Source organism: Erpetoichthys calabaricus, chromosome 3, assembly GCF_900747795.2.
Source record: "Erpetoichthys calabaricus chromosome 3, fErpCal1.3, whole genome shotgun sequence".
Lineage (NCBI taxonomy): Eukaryota > Metazoa > Chordata > Cladistia > Polypteriformes > Polypteridae > Erpetoichthys > Erpetoichthys calabaricus.
The window spans coordinates 30839641-30865753 of record NC_041396.2 but is presented as its reverse complement, the minus strand read 5'-3'; the positions used below and the strand labels follow the sequence as shown (position 1 = coordinate 30865753).

The 26113-nt window shown below is 42.3% G+C and overlaps 1 protein-coding gene across 1 annotated transcript; it reads right to left on the bottom strand.

Moving 5' to 3' along the window:
- Positions 1–8491: 8491 nt before the first annotated feature.
- On the bottom strand, positions 8492–21098 carry LOC114649625 (colipase-like). Its single transcript, XM_028799091.2, has 3 exons — positions 20908–21098; positions 16591–16713; positions 8492–8891 (listed from the first exon to the last, which is right to left on the bottom strand). Exons 1-3 carry the CDS (start codon positions 20992–20994, stop codon positions 8754–8756), a joined length of 348 nt encoding a protein of 115 aa, XP_028654924.1. The 5' UTR covers positions 20995–21098; the 3' UTR covers positions 8492–8753.
- Positions 21099–26113: the final 5015 nt, after the last annotated feature.

Genomic DNA, 26113 nt, shown 5'->3' with positions numbered 1-26113 from the left:
CTGAAAGACTTTTTTCTTTCCAATGGCCTGGATTTTTTATGTACTGCTGAAACCTGGATTTTACCAGGCGAGACGCTCTCACTCACTGAAGTTTTGCCCCCGGGATGTTCCTTTATCAACACGCCGAGAGCGCTGCGCCGCGGCGGGGGCTTATTGACCTTATTTAAATCTGATTTTATCTGCAAACGCCCTTCCCTTCCGCTTTCATTTTCCCCTTTAACTTTTGAGCTCAGTATGTTTGAACTTGTCTTTTCTCCACCGCTGCTGTGCACACTCATCTATCGCCCCCCAAAATATAATAAGGACTTTTTAGACGAATTTGCAGCTTTTTTGGCTGATATTACCTGCAGATATGATCGCTTCCTTTGTTTGGGTGATTTTAATATCCATGTTTGCTGTCCCATTAAACCTCTAGCAAAAGACTTTCTGGACATTATTGACTCCTTTGGTCTTTCTCAACTAGTCAATGGACCAACACATGGACAGGCTCACACACTGGACCTGGTTCGTTCTCGTGGTCTCAGAATCAGTGACTTGGACATTCTGCCTCCCAGTTTTTCTGATCACTCGCCTGTTCTGTTTAATTTGGATTTGGTCTCTGCTGAGCATGGTAAATCCACCGCTACCCGTCCCTTCCGTGTCATTTCCCCTTCTGCTGCTGAAGATTTTGCAGCTGCTTTTTCATCAATCTGCACATCATGTGAATCCACGGATGCTGATGTTTTATTGCAAAGCTTCTATACTTCCTGCTGTTCTGTGATGGATGTTGTAGCCCCACTCAAACAGAGACAATCCAAAGTCAAGCATGACCCATGGCTAAATGAACAAACTCGCTCCATCAGGCAAAATTGTAGGCGGCTAGAACGTAAATGGAGGAAAGATGGTCTCACTGTTACCTTTGACTGCATGAGAGACATGTGGTCTCAATACCAGAGAGCAGTCAGAGGTGCATGGAACCGTTTTTTTACTGACATCATCTCAAAAAATTCTGGCAATCAACGTGTCTTATACAAAACACTGAATGCTGTCCTCTCTCCAGCTGCAACTGTTTTCTCTTCTCCCTCCAATGCTCTTTGTAATCAGATCCTTACGTTTTTTCTGGATAAGGTTACGAACATTAGATCCCAGATCTCCATTTCTTCTTCTGGCTCTGTTGATTTAGCCGTTCCTGTACACGGCTCCCTCACTAGCTTTGAACCCATTTCGCTCCCCCATCTGGAAAAAATCGTCGCCTCAATGAAGCCTTCAGGCTCTCCGGACGATGTGGTGCCGTCCAGACTGCTGAAAGATGTCTTTCCTGTGATTCGATATGATGTCTTAAAGATCATAACTAGTAGTCTATCTTCGGCTACAGTTCCTTGTGCTTTCAAACACGCAGTTGTACATCCAATCGTGAAAAAACCTGATCTTGACCCTGCCATCTTCTCCAATCTACGTCCAATTTCCAAACTACCTTTCCTGTCAAAATTACTCGAAAAAGTAGTTTATGAGCAATTAATTCACCACCTACAGGACCATCAGGTAATGGACCTTTTTCAGTCAGGCTTTAGGCCCCAACACAGCACAGAAACCGCGCATTTACGTGTCCTAAATGATGTCCTTTTGGCATTGGACTCAGGACTCTACGTGATTATGGTTCTTCTCGATTTATCTGCTGCCTTCGACACGATCGACCACGACATCATGATCTCCCGACTCGAATCCTGGGTTGGTGTATCTGGCTTAGCCCTCGACTGGTTCAGGTCATATTTCTGCAACAGGACTCTTAGAGTCATGCTAGATGATTTTTCATCTGAATCAGTCCCACTCCCATGTGGTGTCCCCCAGGGTTCCATTTTGGGGCCACTACTTTTTTTCAATTTACATCCTGCCTTTAGGTGCAATTTTTAGAAAACATGCAATCTCGTATCACCTATATGCTGATGACTGCCAAATTTATTTCTCCCTCAAGTCAACTGACTCCACTAAACCTCTTCTCAACTGCTTATCTGACATTAAGGACTGGCTGGCTGTAAACTTCCTTCACCTGAACGATTCAAAAACCGAGGTCATTGTTTTTAGTCCCGACCGCAAACAGACCCTACCCCTTGGCCTCGACTTTCTTCCCATTCCAGTAACTTCGTCTGTTTCCAATCTTGGAATCAAAATGGACATGGTCCTGAAAATGGATGCTCAAGTCAACAGCACAGTAAAATCCTGCTTTTTCCATCTCAGGCGAATTGCCAAACTCAAACCAATTCTGCCTTACCACCTCCTGGAATCAGTAATCCATGCATTCATTACGTCCCGGCTCGACTATTCTAATTCCTGCCTATATGGTATTAGTAAAGCCACTCTTTCGAGACTCCAATTGGTTCAAAATGCGGCTGCAAGACTTTTAACTGGAAGCAGCAGAAGCCAACACATTACACCGATTTTAAAAACCCTACACTGGCTGCCGGTTAGTTTCAGAATTGATTTTAAGATACTCCTCTTAACCTATAAGGCACTAAATGGTCTAGCCCCTGCCTACTTGAGTGTCTTGCTCCATCGTCACAATCCCCCTCGTGTTCTTAGATCCGCAGATCAGCTGCTCCTAACCGTTCCCAAGGCACGTTTTAAAGCTCGTGGTGAAAGGGCTTTTTCTGTCTGTGCACCCAAGCTCTGGAACTCCTTACCTTTAGTGGTTAGGCAAGCCACTTCAGTCACCACATTCAAATCACACCTAAAAACGCACTTCTTCACATTGGCTTTTAATTCTTAACCTGTCTTATTCCCACTTGCTTTTTGCTATTTCTCTGTTTTATTGGGTCCCCTGACCTGTTTTTTAATGTCTCTGTTTTAATTCTCTCTTAATGTTTGTTTTTAATATTTTGCTTTTAGTCTTGCTTGTTTTAACTGTACAGCGCTTCGGTCAGTTGTAATGCTGTGTTTTTAAGCGCTTAACAAATAAAAATGGTATGGTATGGTATGGTATCTTCTTCTGTCTTCTTCATTCTTTCAACTTCCTCTACATTTCCTCTTTTCTGGTAATACACAACACAATTCCATCAATAAAACGCCACGACTCAGCACATCCACAACCAGATCAAAAAGGTAAGGACTTCAAGAAGACCATAGTGCAGACCTCCTCTAACTGGGATGTTGTCTCGCTCCCCAACATTGCCTATGACCCGAGTCCTCGCTCCCTCATACATATCCTGGACATCCTTACATAATTCGCTGGTCCTCCTTTTTCTCTCATGCACCTCCGGACGCGGCACTCCATCATAAGCCTTCTCCAAATCAACAAACAAATAGGAAAGAAGAATAAATAAAGAGCAACCCAATGTAACTACAGAAAACTCACGTGAACACGGGGAGAACATGCAATGCCCAAAGACAATGCCCTTACAGCTGTGAGGCATCTCAGCAAAGCACTGCATCCCTGTGCCAGACTGGAATTGTTCCGATCTGCTGTTCTTTTCTTAAAAGATAATGTTAAGTCACTTAACACTTTACGAAGTATATTTTTGAAAACGCCCATCAATCAAATCAGGGATGACTTGTCAGTGAGTGTTGGTGAAATGAGTGGTGTCCTGAGTAGCCGTATATTCTCCCGAGTAATTCAAAGCAGCAAGCAAACGAAACACGTCATTTTTCTAGTGAGGATTCGCGGACGTGTATTGCTTTCATAATACTCCCAGAAATATGTTGGGGCGCAATCAACGGATTTGTCCACTAGATGGCAACAAAAACTTCTTAATCTCTTCCCGATTTCCAATGGAGTTTCCTGACCTAAAATTAACAGGCGTATTCTCAAACGAGCTGAGTGCAGTTCGGGCAATCAGTGGAATCGGACCCACACTCACGCACACTTTCACACTGAACCAGTTTAACCAGTCAACAATTCACGTGCAAAACTTTGGAATGTGGGAGGAGAAGCAGAGATCAGGCGACAAATCCAAACGTAAAAAGAGAAGGTGCAAATAACGCACGAACTGCGACCGGGGAACCGGCCATGGAGCTCAGGTGACAGTTTTATGCATTTTGTGTCGAGTACGCTGAGCAGTCAGAAACCCGACTAGTCACTCGTGTCTTGTGGAGCTCTTCTTGACCTCGATTAACACGTGTGGGCAACGTGCAGCTCACTTTGGGTTTCGAGGAGGACCCGACCGATGGCGAAGGAACAGCCGTGTGAAGAGAACCCATCCATCCATCCATTCATGTTCCAATCCGCTGAATCCGAACACAGGGTCACGGGGGTCTGCTGGAGACAATCCCAGCCAACACAGGGTACAAGGCAGGAACCAATCCCGGACAGGGTGCCAACCCACCGCAGGACACACACAAACACACCCACACACCAAGCACACACTAGGGCCAAGTTAGAATCGCCAATCCACCTAACCTGCATGTCTTTGGACTGTGGGAGGAAACCAGAGCACCCGGGGGAAACCCACGCAGACACGGGGAGAACATGCAAACTCCACGCAGGGAGGACCAGGTCTCCTAACTGCGAGGCAGCAGCACTACCACTGCTCCACCGTGCCGCCCTGAGGAGAACCCGAGAACCCTAAATTAGATTAAATAATCCTTATTAATCCCAAGAGGAAATTCAAATGCATACAGTAGCAGAAACATTAAAATGAAAATATAAATAGACAGTTATGAAGGGTACTATATAATAGATGGTTGTTAAAGGCACTATATAATAGACATAGATGTGAAATACACTATATAATAGACAGACAGATAGATAGATGTGAAAGGTACTATATAATAGATAGATAGATAGATAGATAGATAGATAGATAGATAGATAGATAGATAGATGTGAAAGGAACTACATAATAGATGTGAAAGGCACTATATAATACATACTGTAGATAGATGTGAAAGACACTGTATAATAGAAAGGCAGATGTGAAATACACTATATAATAGATAGATAGACAGATATCTGCTGTTCTTTTCTTAAAAGTTAATGTTAAGTCACTTAACACTCTATGAAGTGTATTTTTTAAAACGGCCATCAATCAAATCAGGGATGACTTGTCAGTGAGTGTTGGTGGAATAAGTGGTGTCCTGAGTACCCGTATATTCCGCCGAGTAATTCAAAGCAGCATGAAAACGAAACACGTCATTTCTGTTATGAGAATTCCCAGGCGTGTATTGCTTTCAGAATACAGTACGGTACTGTACTCCCAAAAATATGTTGGCCACAATAAATAAATTTGTCCACTAGATGGCAACAAAAACTTCTTAATGTCTTCCTGACTTCCAATGGAGTTTCCTGGCCTAAGATTAACAGGCGCATTCGCAAACGAGCCGAGTGCAGTTCAGGCAATCAGTGGAATCGGACCCACACTCACGCACACTTTCACACTGAACCAGTTTAACCAGTCAACAACTCACGTGCAGAGCGTTGGAATGTGGGAGGAAAAACGAGAGCAGGCGACAAGTCCAATCGTACAGAGAGAAGGTGTAAACAGCTCACGGACTGCGACCGGGGAGCCGGCCATGGAGCTCAGGTGACAGTTTTGTCCATTTTGTGTCTTATACGCTGAGCAGTCAGAAACTCGACTAGTCACTCGTGTCTTGTGGAGTTCTTCTTGACTTCGACTAACAAGTGTGGGCAACGTGCAGCTCATTTTGGATTTCAAGGAGGACCCGACCGCTGGCGAAAGAACCGCCGTGTGAAGAGAACCCTAAATTAGGTTAAATAAACCTTATTAATCCCAAGAGGAAATTCAAATGCATACAGTAGCAGAAACATAAAAAAGATAGATAGATTGATGGGAAAGGCACTATATAATAGATAGACAGATATGAAAGGCACTATATGATAGATAGATAGATAGACAGATAGATAGATAGAGAAAAGCACCACTGCAGTGGGTGATAATCAAGATGCAGAGCAATGTCTTATGAATCTCACACTCTGGTTATTGATTTCCTTTCCTTATTTTTTAAATGACTATACTTTTAAGGGGATACTGGTCTGGGACTTTTTATAGCTTTTCGCTGGTATGTGCTGTATGGGCTTGACTTAAAAAAGCTTGAATGGGAAACGTAAACGTGTGATAGATAAAAACAGGAGGGTAGTCCTCATTTTGATGTGATTAAAGACCTTCAAGCCCTACTCTAAACTGGAAACACAGCCAAGAGAATGGAGGACACTGCAGGGCCACTTTGCCCTTCCCCTCAGCTTGAAAGAGGCTTGCAGCACCCAGCACAAAGTCAGCTTCACATGCGTGGCACAAAGACATATTTTTCCTTGATTTACCCCTCTGCTCTGCAGATTAAAGTTACAAGTTAGACAATTCAGACATAATTAGAGTGCACATTGCAAACTTTCAGATAAGAGGATTTGTATTCATTTCGGTCATACCAACCATAAACGACAGTTTTTCCACATGATCGCCCCATTTCAGGGCACCATAATATTTGGGACACAGCAATGGCAGGTCTAAATGTAGGACTTGTCACATATCCCCTGCATGCAATGACAGCTTGAAGTCTGAGATTCATAGACATCACCAGGTGCTGAGGGTCTTCTCTGGTGATGCTCTGCCAAGCCTCTAATGCTGCCATCTTCAGTTCCTGCTTGTTTCGGGGATTTGTTCCCTTAGGTTTTCCCTTCAGCATATGGACAGCCTGATCAATTGGATTTAAATCGGGTGACTGGTTTGACCATTCAAAAATTTTAAGTTTTTTTACTTTGGCAAATTCCTGTGTTGCCTCACCAGTATGTTTGGGGTCATTATCTTGTAGGATGAAGCAACGTCCACGGTGTTTGGAGGCATTTACTAGAACTCGAGCAGATCAGATGTTTCTGTTCACCTCAGAATTCATTGTGCCACTGCCATCAGCAGATCCATCATCAATGAAGAGAAGTGTGCCATGGCAGCCATACATGCCCAAGCCATAACCCCCTCAGCACTATGTTTAGCAGAGGGCACCATGGTGGTCTGCTTTGGATCATGGACCTTATCGTCTCCACACGTTCCTCTTGCCATCACTCTAAGGTTCTTCTTTGTCTCGTTTGTCCACAAGACCTTTTCCAGATTTCTGCAGGCTCTTTCAAGTCCTCTTTCCCAAACTGTAATCTGGCCGTCCTGTTTTTGTGGCTAACTAGTGGTTTGCCTCTTGCAGTGTGGCCTCTGTGTTTCTCCTCATTAAGTCTTCTGCTGGTAGTCGTCTCTGATACACACACATCGGCCTCTTGAAGTTGGTCTCTGATCTGTCAGACAGGCCTTTGGGGCTTTTTCTTTATCATAGTGAGGATTCTTCTGTCATCTGTAGTGGAGGTCTTTCTTGGCCTACCATCCCCTTTGTGGTTACTGAGCTCACCGGTGTGTTCTTTCTTCTTCATGATATTCCAGACAGTTGATTTCGGTCATCCTAAGGTTTTAATGATTTCTCTAATGGTTTTGTTCTTGTTTTTCAGTCTCATTATGGCCTCTTTGACTTTCGTTGGCACAACTCCTGTCCTCGTGTTGAACAATGGCAACTACAGCACTCCAAAGGGTAGAAGCAGGCCGAGATATCTTATGAAGCAATGAAACCCACCTGAGGAATCACAAACACCTCAGATGCCTGTTTGTGCCAAACATTATGGTGTCCTGAAATGGGGGGGACAGTGTAGAAACAGTGTTGTCATTTTTACATGCTGTGACCGAATTGTTTGCAAATCTCCTGAAATGAAAGTCTGCCATGTGCGCTTTAGTCACAATGTCTGAATTGTTTGATTTGTAATTTTAAACTGTAGAGCAGTGGAGTAAATCAAGAGAACATGTGTCTTTGTCCCAGACATTCTGGAGGGTGTTGTAGTTAACACATTTAATTGCATTTAATTTTGTTGTGGATAGTCTTCCATACTTCTTAGCTTCTCCTGTTCTTGTTTCCCCTGCAATCTGGAAATTGCAGTAAGGATATTGTGGGTTCGCTTCCCGGGTCCTCCCTGCGTGGAGAACACTTTGAGTAGTGAGACAAGCGCTATATAAATATAAAGAATGTATTTTACAGTTTCATCCTTCTTGATCTTTTCACGTCTTGGGTCATCACCTCTTCCAGCTCTGCTATCCACAACCGGCTTTGTGCTCTTCAGATGATGAAGGGCTGGTTGGTGGTTGCTCCATGATGCAGTTTCTCCCGTCCACTTTTTCTCTCCTTACTGTGTGTGTGTGCGTTTGGCTGTGAGTGAAGTTGGCTGTTTGGCTGAGTTCTTTTGTTTCACGTTTACTTATTTGGCTGACGCCTTTATCTGAGGTGACTTAAAACATCTGTTTGGCTTTTTTTTTTTTGCTTTTCCAATTGGAGGACAGGCAGATCAGGTGACCCGCTCGTGGTCTCACAGTGTCAGTAGCTGGATTTGAACCCATAACCTCAGGGTCTGAAGTCCAAAGCCTTAACCACTGCACGTTCTTACGTAGCCCAAAATCACATATTGTCAATTTCTTTTCCTTGCATTCCTTTTCCATTCTCTCAAATCTAAATTTGATCACCTCAAAAAAAAAATAAAAAGAACTGCAGGGTACATCACTTGACTTTATTAGACAATTGGAGAGACACACAACCAGAGGCTAACCACATGCTGATTTTTATTTTTAGTATTAGTTGATTTACAGATAAGAAAGAGATTGTCTCGGGCAGTTTTCATTTTAATTGTTTTTTTCCTGTTCAGTACAGTTTGCCATTTGAAGGTGAGTATAAGGGTGAGGTCTGTTAAGATATATTTGGAGTCGTTCTGATTACATTTCTGAAGATTGGCACCAGTGTCAGGATCTCGGTCAATCACTGATGGATTTCTCGTTACGGTCAATGCAGATCCCAAAGTTGGTATTGGTGATGGAGCCTCCAATTGTGATGTCTGTGTCACAGTGCAGGCCACTCTCACAGGGGCATCGGTAGTACGTGCCATAAAGAGTCTGCAACACAAGAGCAAGAGCAGTGAACAAGAGCAGAGTAGCTGGCCACATGCCCATGTGAGCGCACAAACACACACGCCATTTTGAAACCCACCAGCTCAGCCTCCTTTCTACACAAACACATGGCACTCACGACTAGATAGATAGATAGATAGATAGATAGATAGATAGATAGATAGATAGATAGATAGATAGATAGATAGATAGATACTTTATTAATAGACGCCTTATCATCTGTCAGCTTTTCACACTGAGCTGCATGTTATCTTATCCCTTCCATCACACTGCTTTATACACAAACTGTACAAAGTCTACTGTTCGTAACTGGAGTGGGCTTCTTGGTACTTCTGACCCGTCCTTATCCAGCAACTGTTTGGTCTGAGAGACACAACAGAGATGATCACTGAATAACAGCAAATGAAGCAAACAACAGGGGGAGCCTCAGCCTCTGCCAGCATTCTACCAGTTTGTCATTACAATGTGACTGTCACATGGGAATCTGACATCAGGGAATGTCATTGGACAGGACATCTGTCTACTGCAGAATATATTAACACATGTTTCTGAACTGGAATACTAAATAAAGAAAAGGAAAAATAAGTGAGTTATGGGCAACATGGTGGTACTATGATAGATAGATAGATAGATAGATAGATAGATAGATAGATAGATAGATAGATAGATAGATAGATAGATAGATAGATAGATATGTGAAAGGCACTATATAATAAATAGATAGATAGATATAACTATACAGATATAACTGCCATCTGTGGCAGAGCAACGGGCGCTGAGCAGGCTCCTGTTAATCATGGAGAATCCACTGCATCCACTGAAAAGGATCATCTCCAGACAGAGGAGCAGCTTCAGCAACAGACTGCTGTCACTGTCCTGCACTCCAGACATCTCTGGAAGGTCCTTCCTCCACCTTCCCAGGTGTGGTGGAAGTGTCGATCTCCTGGGCTCCATGATGCTCGGGGCGCCCCCTAGCAGTGGCCACGGGCCCCAGTGGGTTTGAGCCTCCTTGCTCCGTCCCCATCCTTGCGGTTGCCCCCTCGTGGCCCGGGGGACGTATAGACCACCTCCCGGTACTTCCAGGCGTCCCGGCTGGGTCTGACCCCCAACCTCCTGTGACACTATACATAGATATAATGCCTTTCATTATCTGTCTATCTATTATATAGTGCCTTTCACCTATCTATCTATCTATCTATCTATCTATCTATCTATCTATCTATCTATCTATCTATCTATCTATCTATCTATCTATCTAGAGGGATATTTGGCTTTTTACTGAAACTCTTTAATAAATAAAAACATAAATTGGTAGATACATAAATAGATAAGTACATAAATAAATGTACACATACACTTTGGTCTGAACAAAGAGGAAAATTAAAATGAAAGAAAACTTCTGACTTGGCAGTCAGTTAGTGCTGCTGCCTCACAGCACAGAGACCAGGGTTCACGTTCCAGGATCACTTTTCGTGGCATGGACCTCACAAGAGCTCTGAAGGTTTCCTGTGGTATCTGCCACCAAGACGTTAGCAGCTGATTCTTTAAATCACATTCCACAAATGCTCGATAAGGAATTTGGAGGCTAAGTTAACATCTTGAAATCCTTGTCATGTTCCTCAAACCATTCCTGAACAATGTTTGCAGTGTGGCAGGATGCATTATCCTGCTGAAAGAGGTCACTGCCATCAGAGAATACCATTACCATAAAGGGGCGTACATGGTCTGCAACAGTCTTTAAGTAGGTGGTACATGTCAAAGTAACATCCACATGAATGACAGAACCCAAGGTTTCCCAGCAGAAATTTGCCCAGAGCATCACACTGCCTCCACCATATTGTATTCATATTGCATCCTGCTGCCATCTCTTGCCCAGGTTACTGACACACATGCATCCAGCCATCCACTGGATATAAAAGAAAATGTGATGCCACCCTCTTCCATTGCTCCATGGCCCAGTTCTGACACACACATGCATATTGTTGGCACTTCAGTGGGGTACAGGGGTCATTTTGGGCATTCTGACCAGTGTGCGGTCACGCAGCCACATACACAGCAAGATGTGATACACTTTCTATTCTGACACCTTTATGTCATGGCCAGCAATACATTTTTCACCAATTTGTGCTTCAGATAGGGAAACCTTAGCTCCCCAACAGACATCAATGAACCTTGGATGCCCATAACCCTGTTCCTGGTCCTTCTTTGGACCGCTTTTGTTAGGTACTAACAATTGCATAGTGGGAACACCCCAGACGACCTGCCATTTTGGAGATGCTAAGACTTAGTCTAGCCATCATAATTTGACCCTTCAAACAGCTGATGCAAACAATTCCTTCAAGTGTCCCAACTTTTGCTGATTTACTTACAAGCCCTCTAAACTTTACCGATACTTCTCTGTCAGCTATTTCGATGCAAAGACTGCATGAATTGTTCTTCTCCCTGGTATAAATCCAAACTGCTCCTCTGCTATGGTGGTCTCTTCCCTAAGCCTTCTCTCTATAACCCTTTCCCAAATTTTCATTGTGTGTGTTGACATCAGCTTTATTCTTCTCTAGTTTCCACAACCCTGAATATCACCCTTCCTCTTATAAATGGGTACAATCACACCTGTCATTATGAAAGTAAAAACACTAATAATGATAACATAAAATAAATTTGCCCACTGGCCTGCGCTATAAATTTGTTTTCTGTATGATTCCAATAATTTTGATCATTTTTATAGTCAAATCGCTGAATTTGCACATTTCCTGACCAAATACAGGGGACAAACGTGAGGTGCAGTAGCGACGAGCCTCACCTCCCTTCCGACTGCGCTCTCCCTCACTCATGGGTTGATGCATGCAATTGCCGCGTGCCTGTTGCTGTATTTCTGTATGTCGCCAATATAATGTTTAACGTTTATTATACACCCTGACTTTCCACAGTCTGGCTAATATCTTTAATGAATGTGTGTGACATATCTAGTCTTGCTGATCGGAAATAAAACCGCAATGAAAAGGCACAAGGTGAGGCAGACAGTACCATGACGCACTGAAGGGAACGCATGTGAGCCCAACAGGTGCTTGTCGCTGCTGTTCTTCTGCGCAGAGGTGCCAATAAGTTAGCAATATCAGAAAGTCACGTGCACTGCAGCAGTCCATTTATTTTGTATTTTTGTTCCTACTGACTTCCAAAATGGAAGATTAAGATTTTTAAAACTAAAGGAAAATAAGGAGGACTTTTACAAGAAAGTAACAGAGATTTTCATTTACAAATAAAGGTAAGACCATAAACGGTTTTCAGTTTTATAAAAAATGGGATCAGACTAAGAAAAAAAACAACCCAATATTTAAAAACTAAATTTTGACCTTAAATAAAATATTATTTCTTGTGATTCTTTTGTTGAACAGTCTGTACTAAAATTGATTAAAGCATCAGAATTAAAAGCTTTTAAAAACAGCCAGCCACAGGGGATGAACTCAGCCACAGGGGATACAAAAACCAGTGTGTTTCTTTGTGCCGGTCCCAAGCCCAGATAAATGGGGAGGGTTACGTCAGGAAGGACATCAGGTGTAAAAGTTTGCCAAATCAATATGCGGACAACAATACAAATTTCCATACTGGATCGGTCGAGCCCCGGGTTAACAACAACTGCCACCAGTACTGTTAACGAACAGGGTGCTGGCGGAAATTGGGCTACTGTTGGCCAAAGAAGAAGAAGGAGAAGAAGAGGGGGGAGACATGTCCAGAGGCAGGAGGAGAGGAGGAAGGTAAAGAGAGTAGAACAGAGGGTAGGAACTTTGAATGTCGGCAGTATGACTGGTAAGGGGAGAGAGTTAGCAGATATGATGGAGAGAAGGAAGGTTGATTTATTGTGCGTGCAAGAGACTAAAAGGAAGGGGAGTAAGGCCAGGTGGATTGGAGGTGGATTCAAATTGTTCTATCATGGTGTGGATGGGAGGAGAAATGGGGTAGGAGTTATTCTGAAGGAACAGTATGTCAAGAGTGTTGTGGAGGTGAAAAGAGTGTCAGACAGAGTAATGATTATGAAGCTGGAAATTGGAGGTGTGATGATGAATGTTGTTAGTGCATATGCCCCGCAAGTTTGGTGTGTGATGGAAGAGAACGAAGATTTTTGAAGTGAGTTGGATGAAGTGATGAACAGTGTACCCAAGAAAGTGGCGATTGCAGCGGATTTCAATGAACATGTTGGTGAAGGGAACAGTGGAGACGAGGAGGTGATGGGTAGGTATGTTGTCAAGGAGAGGAATGAAGAAGGTCAGAGGATCGTGGATTTTTCCAAAAGGATGGACATGGCTTTGGTTAATACGTATTTTAAGAAGAGGGAGGAACATAGGGTTACGTACAAGAGTGGAGGAAGATGCACACAGGTAGATTACATCCTATGCAGAAGAGTTGATCTGAAGGAGATTGAAGACTGCAAAGTGGTGGCAGAGGAAAGTGTAATTAAGCAGCATAGGATGGTGGTCTGTAGGATGACATTGGAGATCAAGAAGAGGAAGAGAGTGAGGGCAGAGCCAAGGATCAAATGGTGGAAGTTGAAAAAGGAAGACTGCAAGGTTAAGTTTAGAGAGAAGGTCAGACAGACACTGGGTGGCAGTGAAGATTTACCAGACAGCTGGGAAACTACAGCAGATATAGTAAGGGTGACAGCAAGAAGGGTGCAAGAGGAAGGAGGAAAAGGAAACCTGGTGGTGGAATGAGGAAATACAGGAGAGTATAGAAGTGGGATAGTCAGAGAGATGCAGAAAGTAGACAAGAGTACAAGGAGATAAGGTGCAAAGTGAAGAAAGAGGTGGCGAAGGCTAAAGAAAAGGCATATAATGAGTTGTATCAGAGGTTGGACACTAAGGATGGAGAAAAGGACCTGTACCAATTGGTTAGACAGAGGGACCGAGCTGGGAAAGATGTGCAACAGGTTAGGGTGATAAAGGATAAAGATGGAAACGTACTCACAAGCGAGGAGAGTGTGTTGAACAGATGGAAAGAGTACTTTGAGAGGCTGATGAATGAAGAGAACGAGAGAGAGAAGAGGTTGGATGTTGTGGAGATAGTGAATCAGGAAGTGCAACGGTTTAGCAAGGAGGAAGTAAGGACAGCTATGAAGAAGATGAAAAATGGAAAGGCCATTGGTCCAGATGACATACCTGTGGAAGCATGGAGGTGTTTAGGAGAGATGGCAGTGGAGTTTTTAACCAGATTGTTTAATGGAATCTTGGAAAGTGAGAGGATGCCTAAGGAATGGAGAAGAAGTATACTAGTGCCGATATTTAAAAATAAGGGGGATGTGCAGGACTGAAGTAACTACAGGGAGATAAAATTGATGAGTCACAGCATGAAGTTATGGGAAAGAGTAGTGAAAGCTAGGTTAAGAACTGATGTGATGATTAGTGAGCAGCAGTATGGTTTCATGTCAAGAAAGAGCACCATGGATGCAATTTTGATCTGAGGATGTTGATGGAGAAGTTTAGTTTAGTTGCATTGCGTCTTTGTGGACCTGGAGAAAGCATATGACAGGGTGCCTCGAGAGGAGCTGTGGTATTGTATCAGGAAGTCGGGAGTGGCAGAGAAGTACATAAGAGTTGTACAGGATATGTACGAGGGAAGTGTGACAGTGGTGAGGTCTGCGGTAGGAGTGATGGATACATTCAAGGTGGAGGTGGGATTATATCAGGGATCGGCTCTGAGCCCTTTCTTATTTGCAATGGTGATAGACAGGTTGACAGACGAGATTAGACAGGAGTCCCCATGGACTATGATGTTTGCTGATGATATTGTGATCTTTAGCGAGAGTAGGGAGCAGATCGAGGAGACCCTGGAGAGGTGGAAATATGCTCTAGAGAGGAGAGGAATGAAGGCCAGTAGGAACAAGACAGAATACATGTGTGTGAATGAGATGGAGGTCAGTGGAATGGTGAGGATGCAGTGAGTAGAGCTGGCAAAGGTGGATGAGTTTAAATACTTGAGATCAACAGTACAGAGTAATGGGGAGTGTGGAAGAGAGGTGGAAAAGAGAGTGCAGGCAGGGTGGAATGGGTGGAGAAGAGTGTCAGGAGTGATTTGTGACTGACGAGTATCAGCAAGAGTGAAAGGGAAGGTCTACAGGACGGTAGTGAGACCAGCTATGTTACAGTATATGGGTTGGAGACGGTGGCACTGACCAGAAAGCAGGAGACAGAGCTGGAGATGGCAGAGTTAAAGATGCTAAGATTTGCACTGGGTGTGACGAGGATGGATAGGATTAGAAATGAGGACATTAGAGGGTCAGCTCAAGTTGGATGGTTAGGAGACGCGACAAGCGAGATTGCGTTGGTTTGGACATGTGCAAAGGAGAGAGATGCTGGGTATATTGGGAGAATGGTGCTAAGGATAGATCTGTCAGGGAAGAGGAAAAGAGGAAGGCCTAAGAGAAGGTTTATGGATGTGGTGAGAGAGGACATGCAGGTGATGGGTGTGAATGAACAAGATGGAGAGGACAAAAAGATACGGAAGAAGATGATCCACTGTGGCAACCCCTAACGGGAGGAGCCGAAAAAAGAAGAAGAAGAAGAAGAAGAAGAAAAACAACTATGTATTTCAATTAAGGTCAAAACTGTAATCCATTTTTTTATACACCACTCTATAATTTCATTTGTTTTAAATGAGTATGAACTATGGAATTGCAACAGCAAATTTAGAACACGTGGAGGGTGCCGAGCAAATGCGCTCTCTCCGCTCTCTCTCTCTCACCGCTTTAAATGTAAACTTCTTTCTTAGCCAAATACGTACCTTACCTATGTGTGTGTAAGGAATGCTGATGAGATATGAAACCAGTAGTCAATGTGTAAGCTGCCATTTGAATAGTGAACAAGCTACTCTTTTGGGCTTATATATTTGTAAATCTGACTCTGAAGGAGTCAGTGCCTCACCAGCTGTGAACCCCACCATACGTCTCTGCTCCACCCATGTGTCTGACTTCTGCCCCAAGTCCCAGACCTGACTTGGTCTTCTTCCACACAAGTATTTTTAAAGATTTCTCTGATTGTTGAGCTTGTTGCTTCTCCTGGCATCTCCTTCAGTTAGAGTCAGGCCAGGCCTCTCTAAAATGTTCCTATATAAACCAACCACATACTAATCACACAAAATAATGACATGTTCATCGGTACTAGCCATTCTCATACAGTTGTACTCGTCACAAATGATCAGCCATCCTTTTTCAGAACTGATTTATCCAAGATGAGGTCTTGGAATTGTACAAAGTGTCAAACAATTCACTTAGGCAAGGCTCTAAGTGGTTGTTGATAGTCAGATTTGCGTCTCTGTAACCCTCCATGACCAAGATATACCCACCTCTACTGTATATTATGCAGTGTCCCCTGTCTCTCCTGAAGCTGCCCAAGGCCCTCATTCTAAAGACCTCTTTGCTGAACCTTCTAATTGGGCTTTGACATTTAAATCATTTAAGCCATTTTAATCTGTTGGCCTCCACCTTTGCTGCCCTCCACACTTGTCCCAAATGTCTGTGTACTTTCCCATAGCTTTCTTTCAATGCCACTCCGAGCTGTTAGCAGATACCCTCTCTTATCAGAGTGTAACCCCACTGTAAAGCTATCAGCTGCTTCATTCGCACGCTCTGCTTTTTATGTGCAGCCATACTGCTGAATCACAAAAAATACAACAAATAAAAAATCAGTCTTCTTACCAAAGGAGAGCATTCTTGGTTCTCAGCCGCTCGGGAGGTACAGCGTGCCAGGCTCAATCCATCATGTCGGTGGCAACATTTGCTCTTGCACTGAGCACTTTGAAAGCACAGCTCACCATTATCCTGCAAAGACAGAAAAGAAGACTTGCTAATTGTTATGTCAATGCATGTTACAATCGCCATGGCTTGAATATGGGAGTCTGAAGGCTCACAAAGTCTTCTTTAATGTCCCACAGAAAGCTTTTAAAATTTTATGAGAGAGTAAATGATAGGAAAGTTTAAACATTTGGTCTTTAAAAGTTACACCTGTACAAGGACGAGGATAAAACCAGGGTGAACCAATGCCCACCAACATGCTTTATAGTGTCACTCCTGTCATCAGTACAGTGAAAACAGAAATAAAAATGAACATTTTTTTTTTCTTTCAATAAAGCATTAGTGTAACACAGAGAGTTATTAGCCAAGCAGGTATGTGAACATCTTAATGTCACATCTCATGGATTGATTAGCTCCATAAATGGTCCAGGTTTCCTATTTAAAAAGGTCATTCTACTGCCAGTACCACCCCAAAGCCACAATTGTGACAAAATGACAACAACAACTAGTGATAAGTGACACAGTCGAGTTTTGTTATGCATTCAGTGTAGTAATATTTCCACTAAAATTAATATTGCATGCAATTTCACAATTGCTAAACACAAAACTCACTAAAAAATGAGGTTTTGGGGGATTTAAAAGTCTTTTGGTTAGAAGCAAAGGTGTATTCTGCACCTGAAACTGCTGTCTCCTTCCATAGCAGCCTTCCAACACCATCTGATCTCCGTGGGCCCTTCCACATGGCTCCATGCACTCTCATCTGACACTGCCTGCTAGTTTGTTCTCCCTGCTTACTCGGGGTCAGAGGAAACACCGTCTGTGCTCACCTTCCCCATCTTCATTAGCCAGCTTAAACCAGGGGTTCTTCATGCGATGGCCAATGTGTTTTATCAGTGGAGAAGTGCTTGCAGGTAAAGACTGTCTAGTCTCACCCTCTACTTTCAATGTTGTGCACCAGAAAAAAATAACAAAGCTGTGCCATGCTTTAGCACACTGCTCTGGGAAAAGTGTAAGCAAGACAATCAAAAATGTCATCCCAACTACATCAACACTGTGGCAGAATACATCTTTTAAGGATCTCTGCCTTGACCAAAGGTAAAAATAAATTTGTGAGGTTTTTGACTCCCTATAAACCTTTGAACCATTCAGTCCCTAAAGTATAAAAACATAAGCAGTGTTTTCAAATGTATGGCAAAAAGATAAACTGAAAATGAAGACACTGAATTGTTTAATTTACATGCTTTATATATTCTAACTCGGTATGGTTTCATGCTGGGAAAGAGCACCACAGATGCGATGTTTGCTCTGAGGGTGTTGATGGAGAAGTATAGAGAAGGCCAGAAGGAGTTGAATTGCGTCTTTGTAGACCTGCAGAAAGCATATGACAGGGTGACTGAGAGGAGCTGTGGTATTGTATGAGGAAGTCGGGAGTGGCAGAGAAGTACGTAAGAGTTGTACAGGATATGTACGAGGGAAGTGCGACTGTGGTGAGGTCTGCAGTAGGAATGGGAGATGGGATTACATCAGAGATCAGCTCTTAGCCCTTTCTTTTTTGCAATGGTGATGGACAGGTTGATAGACTTGATTAGAAAGGAGTCCCCGTGGACTATGATGTTTGCTGATGACATTGTGATCTGTAGCGAGAGTAGGGAGCAGGTTGAGGAGACCCTGGAGAGGTGGAGATATCCTCTAGAGAGGACAGGAATGCAGGCCAGTAGGAACAAGACAGAATACATGTGTGTAAATGAGAGGGAGGACAGTGGAATGGTGAGGATGGAGGGAGTAGAGTTGGCAAAGGTGGATGAGTTTAAATACTTGGGATCAACAGTACAGAGTAATGGGGAGTGTGGAAGAGAAGTGAAAAAGAGAGTGCAGGCAGGGTGGAATGGGAGGAGAAGAGTGTCAGGAGTGATTAGTGACAGACGGATATCAGCAAGAGTGAAAGGGAAGGTCTAAAGGACGGTAGTGAGACCAGCTATGTTATATGGGTTGGAGACGGTGGCACTGACCAGAAAGCAGGAGACAGAGCTGGAGGTGGCAGAGTTAAAGATGCTAAGATTTGCATTGGGTGTGACAAGGATAGACAGGATTAGAAATGAGGACATTAGAGGGTCAGCCCAAGTTGGACGGTTGGGAGACAAAGTCAGAGAGGCGAGATTGCATTGATTTGGACATGTGCAGAGGAGAGATGCTGAGTATATTGGGAGAAGGATGCTAAGGGTAGAGCTGCCAGGGAAGATAAGAAAAGAGGAAGGCCTAAGAGAAGATTTATGGATGTGGTGAGAGAGGACATGCAGGTGATGGGTGTGAATGAACAAGATGCACAGGACAGAAAGATACGGAGGAAGATGATCCGCTGTGGCAACCCTTCATGGGACCAGCCAAAAGAAGAACAAAATATATTCTAACTCAGAGGAAGATTAAACCGTGCCTGGAATTTATGCAGCAAGAGAAAAGTCAGGGCTCCCTCACAAACAGATAGATAGATAGATAGATAGATAGATAGATAGATAGATAGATAGATAGATAGATAGATAGATAGATAGATAGATAGATAGATAGATAGATAGATAGATAGATAGATAGATAGATAGATAGATAGATAGATAGATGTGCTTATAGTAAAGCATAATTTGTTTTGTGAATTCTGTTGCAAAGCAAAATTCTAAGCTTTGGTGCAATTTCACACAAACAGTTTTGCTCACCACTAACAAAAAAAAACCAATCCCAACACATAATTTAATACTTGGCTTGAATTACGATATCATTTGATGTGCAATGCATGTCAGGCTCTGCCAGAAAAAAACCCTTGGAATTCAGCAGAATGAATGGCCTTACACTCTTTAGGACATTTGCTCTTTCCTTGTTCCATTAGCTCTCTGTGTTCCATCCACTAACTTGTCCAGGTGGCATTAAAGTATGAAGAAGTTTGGAAGATGGAAGGTTACGGAGAGTCATAACTCCAAACTCCCAGGGTCAGTGGCTATGGTGCTCCAATGTGTCCATTGTTCAGCAGTTGGACTCTCAGGTCAGGGTTGCCAGATGTGTGGTTTTAATAACAATTTGGGCTACTTTTGAAAATGTTGTGTGGATAAAAATTTAGATTTTACGATATGCAGGTTTTTGTGCTGTTTTTAAAGGTTACGTGCGACTGCCCAAACAGCAAAACTCTAAGGGGAAAGAAGTTAACAGCCCCGAAACTCCCCCAGTTGTCAGTAGTGTCATTCATTGGGATGGTCCACAGTGCCATTAAAAGGATTGTCACCTGTCGTCTAGCTAGAAATTTTTCCAGGACCTGGCAATCCTGTCTCAGGTGTCTCAGGTGCCAGGGTATGGTAATGCTTTTTATCATTTTAATATAATATCATTTTCTTAGAGGGAATCAATCAGTGTTTAATTAGGGGCTTTGTCTCATTTTGCTAGAAATTTCTAGAACCAAAGATACTTCTTAGCATTTCTCCTGGCCCAACCTGAGAAATACTTTTCTCAATAACACGGACAGCATAACAGCAAAGTAGAATGCAGCACAATTTAACTTATAATAAAAGAAAAATCAAGCAATAAAACTTAATAAAATTAATAATAACCATATATATATATGTAAATATATATCGTATATATCATAGTAATATTTCATAAGCAGGTTATGTATATGGGTGCAGCACTTATTGATTCTCAAACCCTGGAGATGTAAGGTGTATTTGATAGATTCTTCAATGCTGCTTACAGTCACCCATTCCCTTCAGTGTATAATGTAATTTAAGTTGGGATCTCAGATACAGTCTGAGGATTAAGAAAGACTTGAACCTTCTGGTTTCTCACACTCTTTATTGAAGCATAAGATGAAGGTTGTCCTGAGAGTCAGTAACTTAACCTGCAAAGCTCAAGAACATGAAGTAAATTAGGGTGGCACTGGTAAGCAGCAAGTTTACTAAAAGTCGAGCCTCCTGGCATCCCACAATCTACAGTGAAACACAAGGAGATGAGGTGACTTATGACAGCTGGTGTCTAAGATGGGATCTGAACATCTCAGTGTCCTACAGTTTCCAGTGAATAACAGCCAGATGAAGTGACTTAAGGTGTAGGTGGTCAGGGACTAAGCCAGATCAAGTCATAACTTTCAGGCTTTACTTGAAACACACGATTTCATCACAAAACAGACACATAGAAATGACCCCTATCATTACATATCTCTGCAAAACATCAGACTGCATATCTTACCAGGTTAATAAAGATGCCTTTCTCCTGAGGAGGTGCAGCCATTGCCAATAGAGCGACACAGGCAAGAAAAACCAAAACTCTCATCATGTTGACTCGTTGCAGGTACCTTCTGGGCCAAAATGTGTGCCAAGCCCTGAGCCACAGCCTTATATGCAGTGGCACTCCAAGTATTTGTGCCAGCCCTTTTTATCAGCTGCCACTCTCCACTGGAGCAACAAGAAGGCGCTGATATGGACTTCTGTCAGCAAGAGCAGTACAGGTGACCTTCGTGACAGAGATGTAAATCTCACAAGGGGCGTTGCTTGCTGGTGCTGCCTTTTAAACAAATTAGAGCCCGAGTGAAGAATTAACTGACAGAGTCTTCGGTGCCTCTGATAGTTATAACATAATGTCTACATGTGATTGCTGCTATCGCAGTATGGCATCAGTAAGTAGGTCGAAAATCATTCAAGTAAAAACACAGAGTTAAATTCAGACTTGTTCAATTGGCGAGATGTACAATGGATTCAGAAAGCATTGAGATGTCTTCACTTTCTGCACACTTTGCTGTGTTGTAATTTGAATTTGAAATGGATACATTTGTCATTTTTGTTTTCCACCTTCTCCACACTCAATAATGACTAAGGCTATGTCCACACTATCATGTAAAAATGAAAACGATCTCTGTCCAAACTGGAGTTTTCGTATGGTTTACCAAAGGATCCCGGTCCATATTAAAACACAGGAAAATGAATATGACGAAGACATTTTGCCTACACTGGGCATGTGGGCATCAGCAGCAAACTCTATGAAGGAACTGTGTAGTGAAAATCTCAGAGTCCTGTGAAAATCAGATTCCCGTGTCCTTAATGCACTTTCAAAACTATCAGTGCGTACAGGACTCTGACAGCAACATCACAGCACAGAAAAAGAAAGAAATTCTTTAAGGAGTCCCAGCGAATTTCCCCCCATGTCACGTTAAAGTGCTGATTACAGCTGAAAGTAACAGTCCTCAGAACTGCGTTTGGTCATCTTGCCATTAAATAAAGATACCGCAAATGTTAAAGCAACACTTAAAAAAAGTTGTTTAGCTCTGTGTTCATTGGCCAGAGGACTGGTTATAAGCAGTGCACAGCAATTGGAGTGTATCTTGCATACCAAACAACATTTGTAAAACTAACTTTACAGAGTAAATGAACAAATGAATAAATGCATGCATGTGTGTGTGTGTGTCTGAATCTTCGTTTTACTGCATTGTGCTTTTTTGTTTCTTTCTCTGTCCTGTGTCACGTGCACATGGGAGACGGCTTAAAGCATTGGTCTCAAACTCTGGTCCTGGAGGGCTGCAATGGCGGCAGGTTTTCATTCTAACCTTTTTCTTAATTGGTGACCAGTTTTTACTGCTAATTAACTCCTTTTCCTTTCATTTTAATCGACTTGTTTTTTAAGATTTGTTCCTCTGAATCGCTTCATTGCTTTCCTTAAATGGCACCAAAAGAGAAATGAAAAGTGAAGTGAGTGAGCCAAGAGAAGACCAACTAAATCAGGGCCTCAAACTCCAACCAGTTGCTTCATTAGGCTCTAAGTCTTGTCGTTCATTAAAGCCGTTCTTTAATTCCATGACTTGTTGCTGCTCCCTTTGTGCAATGGCATACATTTTTGAAATTGTTGATTTTCTCTTTTCTGTTAAAATGTTGTGTGGACCTGAGCAGATCAGCATTCCTGAGACCTTCATCTTTCTTTATTTTCAGATATTGTATGATGGACACAGTTTGCTGGACCTCTTTTGGCTTCTTTTTGTATCTCATTATTGTTTGGCAGATAAGGAATGGACCGGAGTTTGAGACCCCTGGCTTAAGGGCTTTGGTGATGGTAATCAACCGCTGGACCAGTAGTTGGCGCTGTAAACTAAAGCCTCCTCTTCTCCTCCCTCTGCAGAATGGAAGACTGATAGTCACTCCATCTCTGATGTCACTTCTGTGTCCGTCCTCCTGGACCTTCCCCTTCCTGCCACTTGAACTCATAACCCGGAAATCTGCCATCTTGCTATGAACTCATGTCTATGGAGGTGTTTCTGCAATTCCTGCGTGTTTTTCTTTTGCTTTAAGCCTTTCAATTATATGGGTCCTGTTTTACACCTGTTATATTGTGAACTCTGCTGCATTCCACACCAATCCACTGAATTAGGCACCTTGTTATTAATTTAGCTGTGGAATACGCTCTTCCTTACTAAACAGAGTAAGTAATAAACGTTAATGAGACGTCCTTGACTGAGTTATTTCATGGGGCTCTGAGTCTTTCACTACAACAGTAAAGCCGCCAGTCCCTGCATTTATCACAAAACGGTGACAATCAGTAAATATTTTTATTCATGTGTACAGATTCCAAACTTTATAAAATGCAATTTAGATATATACATGTAAGCAGCACAATAAGTGCCATGGAAAGGAACTCTTTTATACCAACTATGTTAAAATAAACGTTTATCTTCTGTGCAGGGCCGTCTTAATGCATGGGCACACTGGGCAGTTGCCCGGGAGCCACACGAGCATAGGGGCCCCATGCTAATCTACTGTATGTATGTTGTGACTTGCTGTCCTTAAATAAATACTTTACTATACTACACTATAAATATTTGTTATTGTGTTACAAGTGGCATTCGCCTCTGATTTAGTATCACGGTCACCTCTGCACCCTCACGTGCCTGTATGTGTACGGATCTCACGCACGTCATCATGTAAAAGTGTATCTGTTAACGTCACTTTAATCAATTCTCTGCAAAGGAATTTTGCAAATGTTTGTGTTGAACACTTGATTTATAATAAATTATTCATAGTAATTTCATACTGTGCCATCTCAGTCTGTGCGGATTACCAATTGTGTATCATTTCTATGTTGAAATTTTTGTGTTTTTCAAGGCTCATGTTATATTGTTCAAACATTGGTGTGGATTAATCTTTGCTGTACAGCATGTTTTTTAATGTTTAAACACTGATTTTGTTTTAAGTACCAATACAATAAATATATGTTTAATTTTATCAACCATTGACTTTTTTATTCCTGTGAGTGGTTGTGTAGTTAGGGGCCACAGTGCACTGCTTTGCCCGGGGGGCCTATAATGCTGTTAAGACGGCCCTGTTTCTGTGAAGGATGACCAATCAGTGAATGAGACAGTGTAATGAGCAAAAGCCAATCAGGGAAGGGCCACGAAATAAGCAGGAACCAATCAGTGCAATTAGATAGATAGATAGATAGATAGATAGATAGATAGATAGATAGATATGAAAGGCACGATATGATAGATAGATAGATAGATAGATAGATAGATAGATAGATAGATAGATAGATAGATAGATAGATAGATAGATAGATAGATAGATAGATAGATAGATAGATAGATAGATAGATAGATAGATATTTTATTAATCCCAAGGGGAAATTCACATTATTGTCTTCAGAAAAGTACTTAATCACTCATCCACACCATAATGCTGATTCTGCATTTACAAATATATGCGTCTTTTATAAAAATCTTCATATCCAGGGATCAAAAATGACAGGGTAATGTGGATGAAAGGTGAAAGTATAGAATCACATCCACTCTCTCCTCTATTTTTGTTTTTTTCCCTTGTTATTTGTATCTGTCAGGATGATCTCCCCCTGAAATGTAGTTTATCATTGACAGAAAGGCCACATGGTGATTTCAGTTATTCCCTATTGGCAGCCTTTCATTTAAGAGTAATCCAGATCAGGCAGGAGCAAAGGATGGACGACCCTCTTTTTGTGGACAAAACTGGAGCCGCGTCGTTTCTTGTGCATGCTGATCAGAGATCAGGGATAGAGAATAATCAGAATATTGCTGCTTCACAAATGACTGATGTTTTGTGCTGGGGTTGAGCATTTTAACTGTAAACTGAAGTTAATAAAAATCGGCCCACATATCCATTATATGCTATGTTCAAAAAGTATTCTGACAAATAATACAGGGAGATCCACTCGAAAGAGGCCCCGAATATTTTGTTGTAACTCCTGTTAGGATGAAGCAATCTGAACAAAAAACTATGCTCTATATCTTGATGTGTGTGTAATCGATTACATTACATGCAATGCTGGAAATGGTTTCTGTTTTCTGCCAGACACATTTCAATGCAGCGCTCCATTCTCCTGAACGTATCAGCAAGCGTCTCGGGGGGAATAGCAGCAATTTCACAGTGTGAGGCTTGTTCCGATAGACTTTTTCTTTGAGCATACCCCAAAGGAAGAAGTCCGGTGGTGTCAGATCCGGCGACCATGGTGGCCAAAGTCCCTTTGAAATGACCCTGTTGCTAAAATAGGACTCAATTTCTGCCGTGCTCCTTGTCAATGTGTGACAAGTTGCTCCATCTTTGCTGGAAGTGGCCTTCCATTAACCCACGATCATGCAGTTGATTCTGACATCGCTTAAACAAACTGGTAACCCAATAGGTTTGCACCATGAAAACGCGCTGCTCAATACAGTACACCACCATCCTGATGAGAAGTCGAGTGACTGAGTGAAGGGGTACGGGTGGTATGCACCCAGCAGTTGCAAATGGAGGTTAAACATTGCGACGGCTGTTCAGCGCCTACCTCATCGCTCTGACGCAGGGGCATCCCGGCTTATTCGAAGCTCTATATACTGAGGAGCACATTGCACGTTGTTTCATTCAGATTGCTTTGTCCTAGCGAGAGTTATTACAGAATATTCAAGTGAATCTCCCTGTACCTTTTATATTTTTTTATTCTAATCAAGTTTACACTTAAGGTAAGATATTTTTGTGTATAGAAATCCACAGACTAAGGCTGACTTTCTCCAGTGACTGAATTCTCTTGTAATCTCATGCCTTACGACAGTAAGTATGCATTTCTGGAGAGTGTTTTTAAAAGTCTTCATTTTCAGGGGTCAAAAATGACAGAGTAGTGTGGATGAAATGGTAAAAGCGTAGATATATTTTGAGTTTTTAAAGGAAAATGCAGTACTGTGGACAGGGCATAAATGAAAATGTATTTTTTGAAAGGTTTCAGGTTCTGTAGATAAGTAAATCTGTGTGTCATCTGCATAAATGTGCTCACTCATCTTGTGTTTTAATATAACGTGGTGTAATGGGAGCATGTAGATTGAAAATCACAGCGGGTCCAGAATAGATCGTTGCAGTACACCATAAACAATACCATGGGCCTCTGAACTACAATCGCCACAACTAACCTG

Excerpts from the sequence above, each read along its gene's own strand:
- LOC114649625 (XM_028799091.2), bottom strand. The coding sequence starts at position 20,994 with ATGATGAGAGTTTTGGTTTTTCTTGCCTGTGTCGCTCTATTGGCAATG. Across the intron at positions 16,714-20,907 it reads AAGGCATCTTTATTAACCTG|GATAATGGTGAGCTGTGCTT; the intron begins GTAAGATATGCA and ends CTGTCTTTGCAG. Across the intron at positions 8,892-16,590 it reads ACCAAGAATGCTCTCCTTTG|ACTCTTTATGGCACGTACTA; the intron begins GTAAGAAGACTG and ends CTTGTGTTGCAG.